The 16,551-nt window shown below is 38.8% G+C and overlaps 3 protein-coding genes across 6 annotated transcripts in view; 1 reads left to right on the top strand and 2 right to left on the bottom strand.

Annotated features, from left to right (window-relative positions):
- Positions 1-6,564, bottom strand: part of col28a1a (collagen, type XXVIII, alpha 1a) — a 38,122-nt gene extending 31,558 nt beyond the window's left edge. For 2 of the 3 annotated variants that reach the window (XM_054764362.1, XM_054764364.1), the window contains exons 1-5: positions 6,044-6,564; positions 5,659-5,806; positions 3,256-3,821; positions 1,569-1,589; positions 1,454-1,504 (exon numbers count right to left, since the gene is read on the bottom strand). In XM_054764362.1, the coding sequence (XP_054620337.1) occupies positions 1,454-1,504; positions 1,569-1,589; positions 3,256-3,821; positions 5,659-5,779 (759 nt within the window). In that variant the 5' untranslated portion in view covers positions 5,780-5,806; positions 6,044-6,564. The remainder of the gene's footprint in view (positions 1-1,453; positions 1,505-1,568; positions 1,590-3,255; positions 3,822-5,658; positions 5,807-6,043) is intronic. The other variant, XM_054764363.1, reaches the window with a different exon arrangement.
- A 2,582-nt stretch (positions 6,565-9,146) lies between these two features.
- Positions 9,147-12,191, bottom strand: rpa3 (replication protein A3). Its single transcript, XM_054764078.1, has 4 exons — positions 12,025-12,191; positions 11,870-11,944; positions 9,713-9,824; positions 9,147-9,473 (listed from the first exon to the last, which is right to left on the bottom strand). The coding sequence occupies exons 1-4, from the start codon at positions 12,121-12,123 to the stop codon at positions 9,391-9,393; spliced, it is 369 nt and encodes a 122-aa protein (XP_054620053.1). The 5' UTR covers positions 12,124-12,191; the 3' UTR covers positions 9,147-9,390.
- A 376-nt stretch (positions 12,192-12,567) lies between these two features.
- umad1 (UBAP1-MVB12-associated (UMA) domain containing 1) lies at positions 12,568-16,179 on the top strand. Of its 2 annotated transcripts, none has more exons than XM_054764370.1 (4): positions 12,568-12,801; positions 12,888-12,973; positions 13,261-13,346; positions 15,054-16,012. In XM_054764370.1, the coding sequence occupies exons 2-4, from the start codon at positions 12,895-12,897 to the stop codon at positions 15,318-15,320; spliced, it is 432 nt and encodes a 143-aa protein (XP_054620345.1). In that variant the 5' UTR covers positions 12,568-12,801; positions 12,888-12,894; the 3' UTR covers positions 15,321-16,012. The 2 variants fall into 2 exon arrangements, with proteins under 2 accessions (XP_054620345.1, XP_054620346.1); XM_054764371.1 differs by having other exon boundaries at positions 12,740-12,805; positions 15,054-16,179.
- The last annotated feature ends 372 nt before the right edge of the window (positions 16,180-16,551 follow it).

Here is a 16,551-nt window from a genome sequence, read left to right as displayed (position 1 = left end):
TAGCAAAGGCAGGTGACCTGTCTGTAACCTTTGTACAACATCAACTTCTCCGTTCTCTGTGGCTCAGCTTTAAGCCCCCATTCTTGACCTTTGCCACTTTCCAGCAGTCCAAACAACCCTTAAGTTGCCCTCTTGCCACCTGCTACACTTTCACTGTGGGGAATATTTCCTGTCGCTTCAAATATTTTCCCAGAAGGCTAACCCCATCTGGGGGCTGGAAAACAAGACTCGTGTGCCCCTTTTCCACTATGGCTGCTTCACAGTTGGTTCGAGGTTGGTTCCCGAGGCTCCGGCACAGTTTTGCTCAAGCAAGATAGGTTGTTTACCTTCGGTTTTTACCGTCCAATTACGCCAGTGGTTCCCAAACTTTTCCCCGTACGGCACTCTGTCAGACATTTGAGCTGAAACCATGTACCCCCTCCTGTAGAAATGTCGCCTCCCAACCTGAAGGTTACTGGTTCGGTCCTCCGTTCTCCCGTCTGGTGGGAAAAACTGATTTGGTTTTCCTACGTTGCGGTTTTACGTCGTCTTGGACTTCATTCAGGACAGCATTACTTTGGCTTTCTGTTCGTTTGTTTTTTTGCGGAGAACAATACGGGCGGCCCTCGTGTTATGACGCTTCACGTTACGACGTTACGCGATTATGACATTTCGTGTTACACCATTCAATGGTTTGTCATTTCTTGTTATGCTGTTTTGTGTTACGACACTTCGTGCTACGGCATTTCATGTTCTGACATTTCGTTTTGTGCCGTTTCGTGTGACATTTTGGGACACGACATCTTGTGTTACGTGAACGTGAGCGTCCGTCTATATGTGCCCTGCGATTGGCTGGCAACCAGTCCAGGCTCCAGCATATCCCCGCCACCCTAGTGAGGATAAGCGGCATAGAAAATGGATGGATGGATGGATGGACATTTCGTGTTACATGTTTCATGTTATGACATTTCATGTTTCGATGTTTCGCAATTATGACGTTTCGTGCTTCACCTTTCATGAGTTTCATGTTCTGACATTTCGTGTTACGCCATTTCAGGTTAGATGCTTCATGTTAGGGCGCCTCATATTATGACATTTCGTGTTACGCTGTTTTGTGTTACATTTTGTGTAACACAATTTCATGTTCTGACATTTCATGTTGTGATGTTTCGTGATTATGACCGTTTTGTGCGAGAGCATTTCATGTTCTGACATGTCATGTTTGTGTTACAGCGTTTATTTAACAATGAAGTGATTGTTTGAACGGAAGAACGGAACTCGTGCATAGACTGAGGACTTCCTATATCGACCAAACAGGTGAGTAATTCAGAGAAAGAGGGCGCATGGCTTCATGTCTGAAAGGGTACGGGGGACTGGGACAAGTTTGGGAACCCCTGATTGTGTTTGACGTCTAAGGTTACACAGTGCTTTAAGGACGGGACGTTATTAGATGTAGCGTAGCTGTGTTACTCACTGGGTTTCCAGGGTTTCCCCTCTCACACAAGCAGCGCTTTGGATGCGGGCACTGCAAAAGGAAATGATCAGTCAAACATCAAGTTATCACATTTCGCTAACGTGATGCGACTTACCCCGGTATTTACAATGGTTTGCTAAAGGGAAGACAAAAATTGGCTTTGTTAGTAAATACACAGCTTTGATGCTATTTTCGAATTCAACCGTTTGACACGTTCATCTACGAACGTTCAGTCTCAGTCACATAAAAACATGAATCGAGGGCATGAGCATCATATCAATGGTGGGCCCATAATGATTCATTTTTCAGAGTGTCATGCATATACTCGAATCCCTCGCCACTTTGCGCTTGGGATTTCACGGCGTCACACTATCACGGGTTTTCCCAAAAATACATTCATGACTAAATCACGCTGTTTCGTGGTTGAATACGGCCCATTATTAGTAACAAAAATGCATATTTAAGCACATTTGAGGTATTTTTGTTTTTTTACTACCATAAATTACACATTTTCAAGCATAAAAAGGGCTAAATTAACTAAAATACAAATATAAAGCATTCAGAAGACACATTCGAAGACGTTGAGATAATATGTAGTGTTCTACACTGGTCGCTGGGTGTCAGTAACGTTTCAGTGATGAGACAAAAGCCACCGCAGAAATCACGGTACAGAACAGGAAGTAAACAAAAGAACGAGGAACTCTTCAAATGCAAACATGTGTGAGTGTTTATTATGTCTTACTTTCTGTTATTATGTCTACTATATTGAGTAATCAGTTGACTACAGGTGTGTTATTCCATGTTTCGAGGACTCTGATAATGTTAAAAAACGTTTTTAGAAGGTCGTAAACAGGTTTTCTATGCTCTCTCTACGAAAATACTCCATTTGGAAATAAGGAATCCTATTTTGCGGAAATTCACTTATCACTGTCAAGTCTAACCGTGATAAAGGAGGGATTACTGTATGTGATAATACAGGTCAAATGTACAGCATACATGGACCACTGTTTAAAAAGCCCACAACTTTGACATGTTTATATCTTTACACTTCACGTGTTTTCCGCAAGCGTCCCTGAACGCACCATAGTTGCATGAGGCAAAGCGAAAGTGAAAGCGATGACTGCCATCTTTTCTGCGGGATAATCTTTCATTGTAAATAAATAAATACATGTGTTGCATGTGAGTAGCAGGAGGTGTTTGGAAGGGGCGGTGTGTCAAAAATAGACATTTTTATGCGCGTCTCTATTACTTGTGTTTTTTTTTTTTGCTCCGTTCTCGGGTACTCTGACTTTTTGATCCAGGAAATGCAGGTGCCACGTTTCAGTGAGTCCGTTTACCATCTGTATGTTACGTTCTGCGTTCCCGTTCTGCCTTTTATTTTGTGTTGGTTCCTTATTTTCGGTGCAGGGCGGAGCAACAAGGCACACCTGCAGCCACTCGTCATTCTGTTGTGTTTTTAAGCAAAGCTGCTGCAGGAGGAAGACGCCGGACTGTACCAGTATTTATTCGAGTATGGTCTTTTCCGAAGTGTTTATCCTACTCTGTCTTCCCGTTGGCTTTGTTGCTTGGCCTCAAACGTCGTTTTGGAGTGTCCATTTTGTGTTTTTCTACATAAGAGGACTTTTTTTCAAGCTCGGTCTCTGTTCTCTGCAACTTGGATCCAACCAACACCAAATCCTCACGCTTTATGATGCTAAAATGTGTGAATAAATGTTTTTTTGGGGGTGGATTTTGCATTTTTTGTGTGACAAGCAAAATGACAGCGGTATTAGAATGCAGTAGTAGAATTTGACATGACTGACCAGTTGATTGAAGAGTCTTTGGTCCAAATGACTGTCTGTCAGACTAAAGACGTACTGCTGCTGGGGAGCGCTAGCGATGAAGTGCAGCTTCACACCAATGGGATCGTTTGTGTCCAGCTCGGAGAGACGGATGGCGAACACTCGGATGTTGTGCTGTTTGGCTTCGGCAGCAGCCATCACGGCACTGGGGCTCCGGGGGTGGTCCATTCCGTCAGTCATGAACAGCAGCACCCTCAGGCTAGTGGAGCTTGTCTCACGGCTGAACACCCGGGTGGCGTTAGTAATGGCAAAGGCAGAGTAGGTACCGTGGCCGATGAAAGTCATGGAGGCCACTCTGCTCTGAAAGACGTCCAGGTCTTGCCAGTCCCTGAAGTTGTGCTCCACGACCACGCTGTTGCTGTACTGTAGAGTGGCCAGCCGCAGCTTCACGATCCACCCGACCAAGTGGAGCTGCAGAAGTTTGGCGCTGAATCGCAGGATGAAATCTTTCTGTCGCTCAAACAGCAGAGCTTTGGCTTTCTCTGAACCGTCCACAACGAACATGATCTCCACTTGGCACACAGGGCCTAAAGAGGACACAAAAGGATTTAGACAGCTTTTTAAACGCTGGCAAAGTGGAAAAAACATAAAAGCTCTGTCAAGGAGCTACATGTGTTTCGAAACAATCTACCGTAATCACTTGTTTAGCACGGTTAATTGGTTCCAAACCCCGACTGTGATAAGTGAATTTCCGCATAGTAGAATTTAAAAAGTATTTTTGTAGTTAGACCATAGGAAACGTGTTTACAACCTTCTAAATACAGTTTTTAACATTGTTAGAGCCCTCTAGACATGAAATAACACCCCTATAGTCACCTTTACACTCCTATTACCCAATATAGTAGACATAATAAGACATATAAGACATAAGTAAGACTCATGCTCGTGTGTGTTGCTGTAAATGTGTTCGGGGGCTCGAGGAGCTGAGCGCACAGGAAGTGAAGTCAGGGTTTCATAGTTGAGTTTTAGTTTAGTGCATGTTGCAATCTTATTTGTACAAGCAGTGTTTATTTGTGACATGCATCCAGTGGCGTCACAGTAAAAGAAGCATCATGTGTTCATTACTTGTCATTTGGTTTGATGGAAGAGCTGCTGCTGTTCTGGACAATATTGGTAAATGGGATCTGAAATAATAATCAATAGTTATCATCACTGTGCTATACGTCTACATAACGCAACCAATATCAGCTAAAACCTCAGCAAAAACATTTTTAGGAGAATTCAAACCACCAGCACATGGACAAATGGACACTCTGAGACAAGCCTTTGTCATTAATAATTCCATAAAATCATAACATTTATGCCACAAACTTCACTTAACGTTTGATATGCTAAGATATGTAGATAGCGATGAAGCTAAATATGTGGATTTTTGCTGTTGTTTTTTTTTTCATTTCCGGAATATTTAACATTTCTTTTAAAATAATCTTTGTAAATTTTCCTTTTGTAACGTTATGACTTTATTTCCATAATATTTGGACTTTATTTCAATAAAATTATACATTTTCCCCAACCTAATTTTCCAAAAATTACAACTTTATTTAGTTTTGTTTTTCAAAATATTGCGACTTTTGAAAATGAACATATTTTTCTTTAATATTTCAACTCTATGCTGCTAATATTATGTTATTTTTCCTCATAATATTATGAGTTTATTTTTGTAAAATTGCACCTTTTTTTGTTATGACAATGTTGGCATAATATTTTGTCTTTATTCTTATAATATTACAGCTGTTTTTTTTCCCCCATTTCTGCTGTTGTTTTTTCTCCCAGCTATTTCAACTTTCCTCTCGTAAATTTTCCTCTCGTAATTATGACTTTATTCCCATAATATTTTGACTGTATTCCCATAACATGATAACTTTTTCCGCAACCTAACTTCCCAAAACTTAAAACTTTATTCGCTTTATTCACTAAAATGATGTTATTTTCCCCCAGTAATATTACAACGTTATTCTAAAATTAGCTTACCACTTTTTTCTTGATATTTTGACTATATTCTGGCAAAATTACTGCTGATTTGTCCATTTTTGCTATTTCTTTAGAATGTGCAAAATAATGCATTTTTTTCTTTAATATTTTTTTGCTAATAACATAATAACTCACTTTCCTCATCATAATATGACGACGCTATTCTTGTAATATTATTTTTCCGTTAGATTACAACTTTTTCCTGTTAATATTTTGGACGTTTTTCTTGTAAAATTACTGCAGATTTTTTTTCCTATTTGCTGTTTTTTTTTATTTTATTTTTTTTAAAAAGAAATTATATTCTCGGAATGTACCGTGGACCAATGAGAGACAGCCAATGTCAAAACAATGAGTTTTAAATTGCGACTAAATGCGTGCATAAACAGCTCTTACTTTTTCCCTTTGCAACGACACCATGGCTGTCATCTTTGCGTCCTTTCCTCCTCCCTTTTTCACATCTTGTTAGACTTGACAGGAACAACATGACCAGCGCAGCCTTCACAAACCACCACATTATTATTCCGCAGCACGGCTTCCCAACCTGTCAGAATACAAAAGTAGAACGGTGAAACGATCATCCCCATCACACCACTGCCCCGAAATCAGCCAATGAGCATGCATGCAAAGGATAGTCCTCGAGAAGGCAAAACAATAACACATCATTGACAATAATATAACCACTACTACTACTAATATCATCTTGTGAATACGATTATAGAAGCATTTTATACTCAACATTTCTCATATAATGAATAATAAAACAATGTGAGGCACATACCTGCAGCTTTACTAAATAAAAGACCCGACTAGTGTGACTCCACCACCGGAATCAACCGCCTGTGTGTGTGTGTGTGTGTGTGTGTGTGTGTAAGCGTGGGATTGACTGGACAGGCGGAAAGAAAAGCGGTTTTGAGGCAGACCCGCAGCAACTGAAGTCACATCTGAATTCAGGATACTATTTTGCAATCATTATTTGTCTGTTTTCCAATCCCTCATTCACGGAGGTTAATCTTTTCCAGACCCGACCGTGGTAAGGGAATTTGCGCAAAGTATGATTCCTTATTTATAAATGGAATATCTTCGTAAATAGAGCACAGAAAACCTGTTTACAACCTTCTAAGTACATTATTAGAGCCCTCTAGACATGAAATAACACCCCTATATTCACCTTTACACTCATACTACCTAATATAGTAGACATAATCAGAGAATAAGACAAGACAAATAAGACATAATATAGACTCACGCATGTTAGCATCACCGGGTAACTCCTCTTGTGGATATTGTCTCACCAATGTAGCATTATTGACACCTAGTGACCAGTGTAGAATACTACATATCATCACAGCGTCTTTGTATGTGTCTTCTTAATGCCTTATATTTGTATTTTAGTTAAATTTGCCATTTTTATGCTTGAAAATGCTTGAATTAGGCAAAAAAAATTGGGTAGAAATGGCTGAAATATGCATTGTTTTGGCTAATAACAGGCCATAGTGTACCACATTGAAAAAAAAAAATCTCCGATTTCGAGGATAAAGTTGTAATTTACGAGAATAATGTCGTAAATTTACGAGAATAATGTCATAAATTTACGTGAATAAAGTCCTAAATTTACGGGGGAAAAAAGTTGGACATTTACGACACTAAAGTTGTAAATTTAGGAAGAAAAAAAGTAATATTACGACAATAAGGTCGTAAATTTACGAGAATAAAGCCGTAATATTACGTGTCATGCGTGTGAGAGGCAAAATAGAGCATAGCTCTTCAGGAAGGAGGGAAACGTTAAATATAAACGTCAGGCAAGCTTATATTTATAACGTGGCGGCAAAACAGAGCAGCTGGGCACAAACAGATTAGCATGTGTAGCTCTTCTCACTTCCGCCTTCCTTACCCCGCCCCCTCCACATGCCCAAGTCACATAAGTCCCCCCTTTTTATAGCTGCCTCAGGCAATGCCTGTAACATAAATTTATGACTTTAATCTCGTAATATTACGAGTTTTTTCTTGAAAATTTACGACTTTATTCTTGAAATCTCCGATTAACACTCTGTTGTAACAGGCATTGCCTGAGACAGCCATGAAAAGGGCGGACTTATGAGACCTTTGTCCTTCGGCAATGGTAATATTACTCCGCCCTGAGTTTTTTTTCATAAATTTATGACTTTATTCTCAGAAATGTACGACTTTATTCTCGAAATCTCTTCTTTTTTTCCCCGTAGGTGACCCTAATAGTCCGTCGTAGTAGTCAATCACAAAACTACGGAGCCCGGGAGGGGACACGGAGAAAAAAAAATATGATTGGTAAAAAAACAAACAAACAAAAAAAAAGAACGAACTTTTGCGAGAGCTCGCAAAACTTTCGTGAGAGAACGCGACACTATTTTGCGAGATATCGGAAAACTGTTTACGTTCCTTCACAAAACTCTTTTGTGAGATAACGCAGTCAAACTTCCGGGACCAGGAGCGCAGGGACCGTCTACAAATGTCTTGTTCTGTATTATGGTGGTTGGCATCAATGTTGCCAAATCCTCAGTAAGAAAAGTAGCTATTGGCTGTCCTGGAAGGCGATACATGACGTCATCGGCTACAAATATATATATATACTGTATATATGAAGCAACAAGTTTGTGAAAATGGACTTTTACATAATTTAGGGCCATTTTTATTAGATTGTTAATAAATTCACTTCCGTAATGTGTAGGGCCGCTATTTTGCGCTTCATTTTCGGTGGGTTAATGCACTCAAGCTGTACATTATATTCATTGCAAAAAAAAATGACATTTGCTCATTCTTAACCTACTAATGTAACGCTACAAATGTACGTACTGTACCTGTAAATGTGCAAATGAAAAGCAGCATGTGTATGATACAATTTGGGCGTATTATGAAGCCATAAAGTAGATATACCCGTACAACGGGGGTGTCCAAAGTGTGGATCAGGGGACATTAGTGACCAGTGGGACATTCTGAAAATATAATTGACAAGAAAACTAGAAAAAAAAAACAGCAAAAACTGAAAAATCAGCAGCAATTTAGAATAAAGGCAAAATATTAATAAGGACAAGTTGTAATCTAATGTAATCTATCCCAACTGACGAATGGCAAGAACCAGCCAATCACAGGGCACATATAGATCAACAACCTTTCCCACTCACATTCTTACCAGCGGACAATTCAATTAACCTAACATGCGTATTTTTGGAATGTGGGAGAAAGCTCACATGCAAACTCCAGAGAGATGCCCAGTGGGGATCTGAACCCAAATCTTGCAAATCTCATGACTGCGAGGCCAACATGCTAACACTAGAACCAACTAAAATTTGGTTGGGGACAAGTTGGAACTTAATGGGAATAAAATCATAGCGTTAGACGAAGAATATTTGTAGTTAAGAAGTTGAAATATTTGGAAAATAAAAAGAGCAAAATTTGTACTAATATGCTTTTTCACCTACAAGTATATGACAAAGCTGAGATGCATTTTTTTCTTGAAATATCTAACTTCTTAGCATATCTACATGTGTTGCTTTACAAAATATCAAAGTGGTAAAGTTGCATCCTTTCATTTTTCACTACGTGGCCCTTGCTGGAAAGGTTTTGGACACCCCAAAGTCTGAACACAGGCAAAAATACATTTTGCACAATTACTCATAATGTAAATAAAATAGTTAACCAAAACAAAAAACAATTAATCCGACCGGTCCAGTGTGTACTCCACCTTTCATCCAAAGATGGTTGGGATAGGCTCCAGCATACCGGCAACCATAGTATGACAAGCAGAATAGAAAACGGATGGATGACGATGAATCCATTCCAGAAAGCCAAAAATGATTGTTTCCCTATTGAAATGTGTTCACATTCTTACTGTATATATTCAGACAACTGTGATATTAGATGGAGTGTTGAACTTGCACACAGATACACAGGCCCTGTGCAGGCTACATCATCAATTTAATGGAGTCAAAACGCTCAAGTTCAGAAAGAGAACATATACTGCTTATGTAATGATGGACGTGCTGGTGAGCAGGTGATGAAAGGCAGCCAGTCAATTACATCTCTGAAGGTTTATTATAAACAACTTTTGTGACAAACAGTATTTGGTGCATGTACGCCAAAAAGACTGAAGGCTTATCCACTTGCAGCCACTTGAAAAGGATAATGCTGGGGGAAATCATGAATGACCTTCACAGCTTCATTGTAGAGTTCCAAGTCTGTGGGACATGTGGACAGAACATCATCACCATTCGTGGGACACATGGACAAGCAATTTCAAACATTGTATAGCAGGACTGAAGTTTATGCATTTTTGTTTAATATATAAAAGGTTAATTCATATTTAACATGACATTTAATGACATTTTTGAAGAATTTTAAATATTAAGGCCTTAAATTGAAATGATGGGATTTGAGACTTTTTAAGACCCCCTAGATACTCTACATGATGACCTACCAAAAGAAATGCCCTTCTCATCTCGCAGCATGTTGAAGGTGGTGGCCATGACTGCTCCTCTGTTGGACACCATTCCAATCACCTCCACAATTCCGCACAGCTCCTCTTCAAGCTGGAAGATACAAAGAAACAAGAAATGCGATGACTTACAGCTCCACTTCCCAGCAAGGACATTGTATCTCAGAACAACTTCAATCTTACAGAAATGTCACTCCGCCTCAGGCCGCAACTTCACAGAGCCACGGTTCTGTTCGAGGTTTCTTCGCTAGAGATAGGGCTGGGCGATATGGACCAAAACTCATATGCCGATTTATTTATGTTGAGTATCGATATACGATATACAGTATATCCCGATATTTTTGTGAGTCTAGACAAAGTCGAAGTCAAATATGCGTGTGAAGTTGTTGTTACGGTCACCTGCTGCTGCGCCCTGTTCTCTCGCTCTCTCTCTCTTCCACAGCTGGGCGTGCAGCAGGAGCCGGGACAACTGGACACAGTGGCAGTGGCAAATGAATGCTTCCCCCTACTTAACTCGGAGTAGGGGCAGCTGTGAGACGCCGGTTCCTTCCATGACTGCTCAGACAGCGCACTCGCGGCTCGACAAATTGCTCAAGCCTTTCAAGATTCGGCGTCTCCAAAGCTGGGTGTTCCAGTTGTCCCTTGACCTATCCTTTTGCAAGTTTTTGTGTTTTTTTTCCTTTTTTCCTGGGGCTCCGCAGGCTGCGGAGCCCAGCGCTTTCTGTTCACTCCTGTCATCCGCTCACCTTGCCTCCGCATTCTGTGGTCCTCCGCACACGCAACCGTAACTGTTGTTTCATCCATCCATCCATCCATTTTCTATGCCGCTTATCCTCATTAGGGTTGTGGGGATATGCTGGAGCCTATCCCACCTGACTGCGTGCGAGAGGCGGGGTACACCCTGGACTGATCGCCAGCCAATTGCAAAGCACATATAGACAAACAACCACTGACACTCACATTCATACCAATGGACAATTTAGAGTCGCCAATTAACCTAACATGCATGTTTTTGGAATGTGGGAGGAAACCTGAGTACTCGCAGAAAACCCACGCAGGCACGGGGAGAACATGCAAACCCCACACAGAGATGCCCAACGGCGATTCAAACCCAGGTCTTCCCGATCTCCTGACTGTGTGGCCAACATGCTAACCACTAGGCCACCGTACGGCTCCATTTTGCTTTTGAAAAATAGAAAATTTCACACACGTTCTGAGCAGGGAGGGGGCAGCAGCCCCGCTAAGGAGCGCTGACACACACTGCAGTGATGTTCAAATGAACAAATGCATTAGCAATTGATGTAAAATGTATTAATAACTGTGAAACGTATTAGCAATTGATGTGAAACAAATGGGCTGGGACTGAAAAAGCTGTTTCTTCCTACTCCTTTTGAACATGTGGAATTGTGATATGTGATGCTGAAGCGAAATGTTCAAATCAATCAAATATCACTGCATTTTCCGTGTTTTTATTGTATTTTTCATGTATGCTATACATAACTGGATATGAGGTTTACATCTGCACTATGTGCATTGCTTAAGTTTTTACGTAGCTCAGTCTTGGTCAATAAAGATGATAGAAACCTCCGCATGCTAACAAAGTCATCTAGTAAGAGTCACTAATAAAATAACCGTTCCAACATATTACATATAGTACATGAAGTATAGTTATTGACCATTTATGTTCATACATTTAAAAAATAGTAACTATCACAGCACGTGACGTCGCATGAGCACTGTCGTAAAAATGTGGCTTTAATAGAAAAAAAAGACGACGGCAAAACCAATCGGCTCCTGTCGTTCATTTCAAAGAGCCGGCTCTTTGAGCCGATTCGTTCGCGACCAACACATCACTAATGACAGCCAGTTTAACGCGGAAGCCAGCTGAACCAAAACACCTTCGTAGTGTTTACGCCGTAGCATAATGAAGACTTTACTGCCATATGTGATATTTCTCATGGTGATAATAATATAAGCGGTTTTTGTTGCTGCAATTGGTATCAAATATTCAGTGAAATAAAAAAAACAACAGCACCACGAGACCAAGTTGTTTCACTGATGGTGTAAGGAAAGATGTTCGACGTAATTCTATCAACTTTATAAATATATTTTTTTTAAAGAGGACAATAACATACTCACAGGTTCATTTAGCTCAACTGTGGCAATTTGTCCTTCTCCGTCAGCAACTGTGAACGTTTTTCCACTTGGATGCACCTAACGAAGAAAATAAGCAAACAATGATACATGTTGATACTCACTTAATCAGTCTCTAGTATTGTATATCACACAATAACCTTTTCAACACGCCCGACGACACACACTGGTTTGTTAATATACCGCGACAACATCGAGCAGTTAATTCGAGGCTTTGGCACATCCAGTATAGTAGACATTTTGTTTGCTGGCTGTAATGGCGTATACTGAACCCACACAAACCAAGCTCCCGCGCTAAAATTGTATTGCTTACTTTCATGTTACACTGTGCCCCGCGCGGGCGGAGACCGACGTTTAACAAAAGCAAACTACATAGCAGACCATTACGGTGAATATTAGAAACGTACCCAAATTTCCTCTGACTACATATCCGCTGTCCGAAAGAATTTATTTCCGGGTGTATGTACATTGACATGACATGTTGGAAAAGGGTTCTCACAGTTAATTACTATCATTATTATTTGATGTAACTCTATATCCATCAATACATACAAATTAAGAAATAAGAACACACAAACAAACACACATTCAAAATGCATGGAAATACGAAACATGACTGTGGTCATGTGTTTGGTACGAAAATGACAGTACATGTCGTTTCTACACGGACACACACAACAACGCACCGCAGCAAATGGGATGGCCTGTTAGTATGTTGACCTGTAAATAAACAGCTTGTTGAAAATCTTCAGAGAAACCGTATATTACTTTACGTCATGACCAGACGTAATTGGTGTTTACGACTCTAATGGCAGCACCCAGAACTTTATAACAAGGCACGACCGACACGAGCGCTACTTTTAATGTTCAGATCTTTACTATAAAATACCACGGTGGACCTCGTCTACTGTTACGCTGTAGGTAATATCCGTCATTAAACCGTCGTCAATATGTCAATTGACAGCCTTTCCAATCATTTTATCCTCAACTTTTTTTGACACAGGGCGACCATGTTGTCTTTCTTGGGTTTACGTAAAGATTCAAAGAAGCAATCAGAGAGGGAATCTGATGGCGCCTTTGTTATCATTGGTAAGCAGCAGAATGATTTATTACGCATTCATTGTAGCCTTAAGCAAACTTGTTTCATAGTATCTTTAGTAATGCTGCAATTCATGGTTTTCCAATGATAATTTTAAAAGTGTGCATTTTTTTCTATGTATTGGCTCTCTATCTATTTCTATGAATTGTTTTTCTATGTACTTCCTACTGGAGATGTGTGTACTTCGAAAGAGTTATGTTGATGCTAGTTCTAGAATTTGACATCATCTTATGGTTCTGATTTGAGATCTCAAAAGAAATTGTTTGTATCTTTGAAGGAGAAACTGTGGAAGAGCAGCGGCGGAAGATGCAATCAATGAACATTGCACAACCTTCGACCAATGTCGTTGTCCTGCCAGCAAAGGTGAGCTTTTTACTGGTCCCTTCGGAGCTTTTATTATCTATGCTGATCAGGAACATCCCTGCTGCAGTAAACACTGTGTCACGAGACACTCCGTTCATGAGACCCACCCACCAAGACAAAGAGAGTGTATGACTGACAGACGGGCTCACTCCACACCAAGGTGCTGCAACCAATGCACAGAGTGAACTCTCTTCCTGCCTGTTTGGAGACAGGAGACGAGGAAAACAGGCACATGGCAATATATTGAGGACAGCAAAATTATCAAGTTCATTTTCATTTATTGTGTGATTGATTAATTTATTATCGTTCCAGGCCTAGTGCCTATGAGACATTTGTTTTCGGTCACCTTTTAATCTTGCGAGAACTTGGGACGCAAGACCCCTAGTAAACACCGTTATTTGATTTATATTTACACAAAACTTAAGGGCATTTCTTGTAGTAAAGCAAGGGCACTTTATTGTACACTTATTTTAAAATATATTTAGTAATATGTGTGCGCGTACACTAAACTACAGAGGAGAAATGTCGATAACAAATTTTGCTGGACGATAATTGGCCCCCAAATTATTGTCGATAATCGATATTATGGACAACATTTTTTAAAACAATTTTGTCATTAATTACGTGGCATAATAATGAGAGTACATTATATCAAAAGCAATAAACTTTAATTTCTCAAGAGTATTTAACATTGTAATTGGAATATCAAGAGCTTTTAAATAAATGAAACATAATAAATAACCCAAAAAAAACAAAAAATATCATAATGAAAATAAAATGGACTTTCAGTCTCTTTTAGCAAAAGCTGCACTTCAAAAATTACAATCATAACCAAAAACTGTTAAGAAAAAAAACACTCCAATAAAAACCACACACACACACACACACACAGTTATGAACTCTACTGCATCCACTGCTGCCGCAGCAGCAGATACATTTGTGTTGCTACTTCTGCTTCTGCGCGTGATCATGGGTTGCGCCCAGGGGGTGGTGGTACGGGATCACGTGATCAAATGCAGTCAATGAAAGCACAGCAAGCTAAAGGTGACATATTGTGCGCTAATCTGAAAATGCTACATTGTGGTGTAAATTTTCTATATCACTCGGAAAACATGCTAACCAATGTTCCACTGTGTAGACCACAGGTGTCAAACACAAGACATGGGGGCCAGATTCGGCCCGCCATATCATTTAATGTGGCCCGTGAAAGCCACATTAAATAATTAAATTATTAATAAATAAATTAATAATAAATTAATAAATTATTAATAATTAAATAATGCACATCAAAAGACACTTATTTTTAAATTATTTTTAGTATTATTTTTTAAAATTATATATCTATTCTTAATTGTATAATTTATTTTTCCTTTTTAAAATATATTAAGCAAAAAAAATTTAAGAAAATAATAAAAAAAAAATAACATTTTGATTTTTTTAAATTATTTTTTTATGGTTTGCTGTCAAACCCATTTAAATTGAATTATACAACAGTTTGACTATTTTCAACGCAAGTTTGTTGGTAAAATAATACAAAATGAAAATGATAACTAGATGTGCAATGATATGGCATTTATGTGGTTTCACCGGCGGCGGCCCCCTGAGGCCAGAAATCCCAAAGCTATGCCTTTACTCTGATACTGTCTAATACCATTGTGGTTTAACACGCAGTATCTGACCGATAATATTGATTTGTACTTTTCACAGTCATGTCCACCTGAAGCGCAACCAACAGAAAACCATTTCTCAGCATCTAGCACGTCCCTGCCAGCGGTGTCGTCAGTCATAGAGGCTGCCTCACCTGTACCAGATCTCCTCGGGGACATCCCCTTCACTTTGTCACCTCATGTCCAGGCAATGCAGGCAGGATTCTCTTACATTCCTGACGTGCTGCTGTCCAAAGACATGAACTCCAACCTGGCGTATTTCCAGTATGACTTCAGTTTAGAGAAAGCCGTCCTTCATAATGCATAGGCGTCATTCATTTTCTAACCACAGCCACAGCAACACGAGCAAAACCAAGACTAAAAATGTTTTCTCTCCTTGTATTGTCAAACAAAGCTGTGTTACTGGATTTTATTTTCATTTAGAATCATAATTTAGCTGAGTCTCTCTTGTATTGTTGCAACTTTTCCTTGGACTGCAGTGAAATATAATCTTACCTTAACAAACGAATTGTCAAATATATTGTATCTTTCTGTCAAAAAATCAGTCAAATGAACCCGCGGTGCCTTTCTGTATACGGTTATATATTTTCTTTTTGTTATTGAGAGACAAAGTCATCAAGCACTAAAGATTTATCATAAACTGTTATGTCCCCTGTTTTATTATGCTTGCATGTTGCAATATTTACGTACTATATTCTGTTTAATACTATGATCAAGTGCACGGGAAACCAGGGGGGGTCCAGACTTTTTATAAAGAAGGTCACATACATAAAAATGTGATACATTTTGTACGTTAAAGATGCTAAAAGCAATCCAGTGGAGGTCAATATAGGCTGAACAAAACATCTTAACTTTGTGTTGTAGGTGACAAAGCAAATTAGTGTAATAATATAGAATTAATAATCAATTGAATTTATTTTTATAGGCCAACAAAAAAAACAATTGATTATTCCCATACTGTATTATACATTTTCCCAAACCTAATTTTCTTTTTTTTTTACATTTTTTTTTGTTTCTCATAATACTGCAACTTTAAAAAAAATAACACATTTTTTCTTAAAATATTTAAACTGTATGCTACTAAAACCACATAATATATCATAATATTCTGAGTTTATTGTAGTAAAATTGTGCCTTTTTTCTCATTACAATATGACTTTTTTTGTCTTAATATTTCGACTTTACTCTCATAATATTACAGCTGTTGTTTGCATTTCTGCTGTTGTTTTTTCCAACTATTTCAGCTTTCTTCTTGTAAATGTTTTTCTCGTCATTATGACTTTATTCCCATAATAATTAGTCTTTATTCTCATATGACAACTTTTTTCACAACCTAATTTTCCAAAAATTACAACTTTGTTTGTTTCTCATAATATTATGACTTAATTTTTTTTGATGTACTATTTCAACTCTATGCAAGTTTATACTCTAACTATACTGTAACTATACTATATTCTCATAAAATTACAGCATTTTTTTTCCATTTTTGGTGTTGCTTTTCTTTAATTTTCCATTTAAACTTTCTGCAAGTTTTTTTT

This window comes from Dunckerocampus dactyliophorus, chromosome 20 (genome assembly GCF_027744805.1).
Source record: "Dunckerocampus dactyliophorus isolate RoL2022-P2 chromosome 20, RoL_Ddac_1.1, whole genome shotgun sequence".
NCBI classification, from domain to species: Eukaryota; Metazoa; Chordata; class Actinopteri; order Syngnathiformes; family Syngnathidae; genus Dunckerocampus; species Dunckerocampus dactyliophorus.
Note: the sequence above shows the minus strand (reverse complement) of the source record. Positions and strands in the feature narration are given on the sequence as shown.

Excerpts from the sequence above, each read along its gene's own strand:
- rpa3 (XM_054764078.1), bottom strand. The coding sequence starts at position 12,123 with ATGTCTACTATACTGGATGTGCCAAAGCCTCGAATTAACTGCTCGATG. Across the intron at positions 11,945-12,024 it reads TCGTCGGGCGTGTTGAAAAG|GTGCATCCAAGTGGAAAAAC; the intron begins GTTATTGTGTGA and ends TTTCTTCGTTAG. Across the intron at positions 9,825-11,869 it reads CAGTTGAGCTAAATGAACCT|CTTGAAGAGGAGCTGTGCGG; the intron begins GTGAGTATGTTA and ends TGTATCTTCCAG.
- umad1 (XM_054764371.1), top strand. The coding sequence starts at position 12,895 with ATGTTGTCTTTCTTGGGTTTACGTAAAGATTCAAAGAAGCAATCAGAG. Across the intron at positions 12,974-13,260 it reads TGGCGCCTTTGTTATCATTG|GAGAAACTGTGGAAGAGCAG; the intron begins GTAAGCAGCAGA and ends GTATCTTTGAAG. Across the intron at positions 13,347-15,053 it reads TCGTTGTCCTGCCAGCAAAG|TCATGTCCACCTGAAGCGCA; the intron begins GTGAGCTTTTTA and ends TACTTTTCACAG.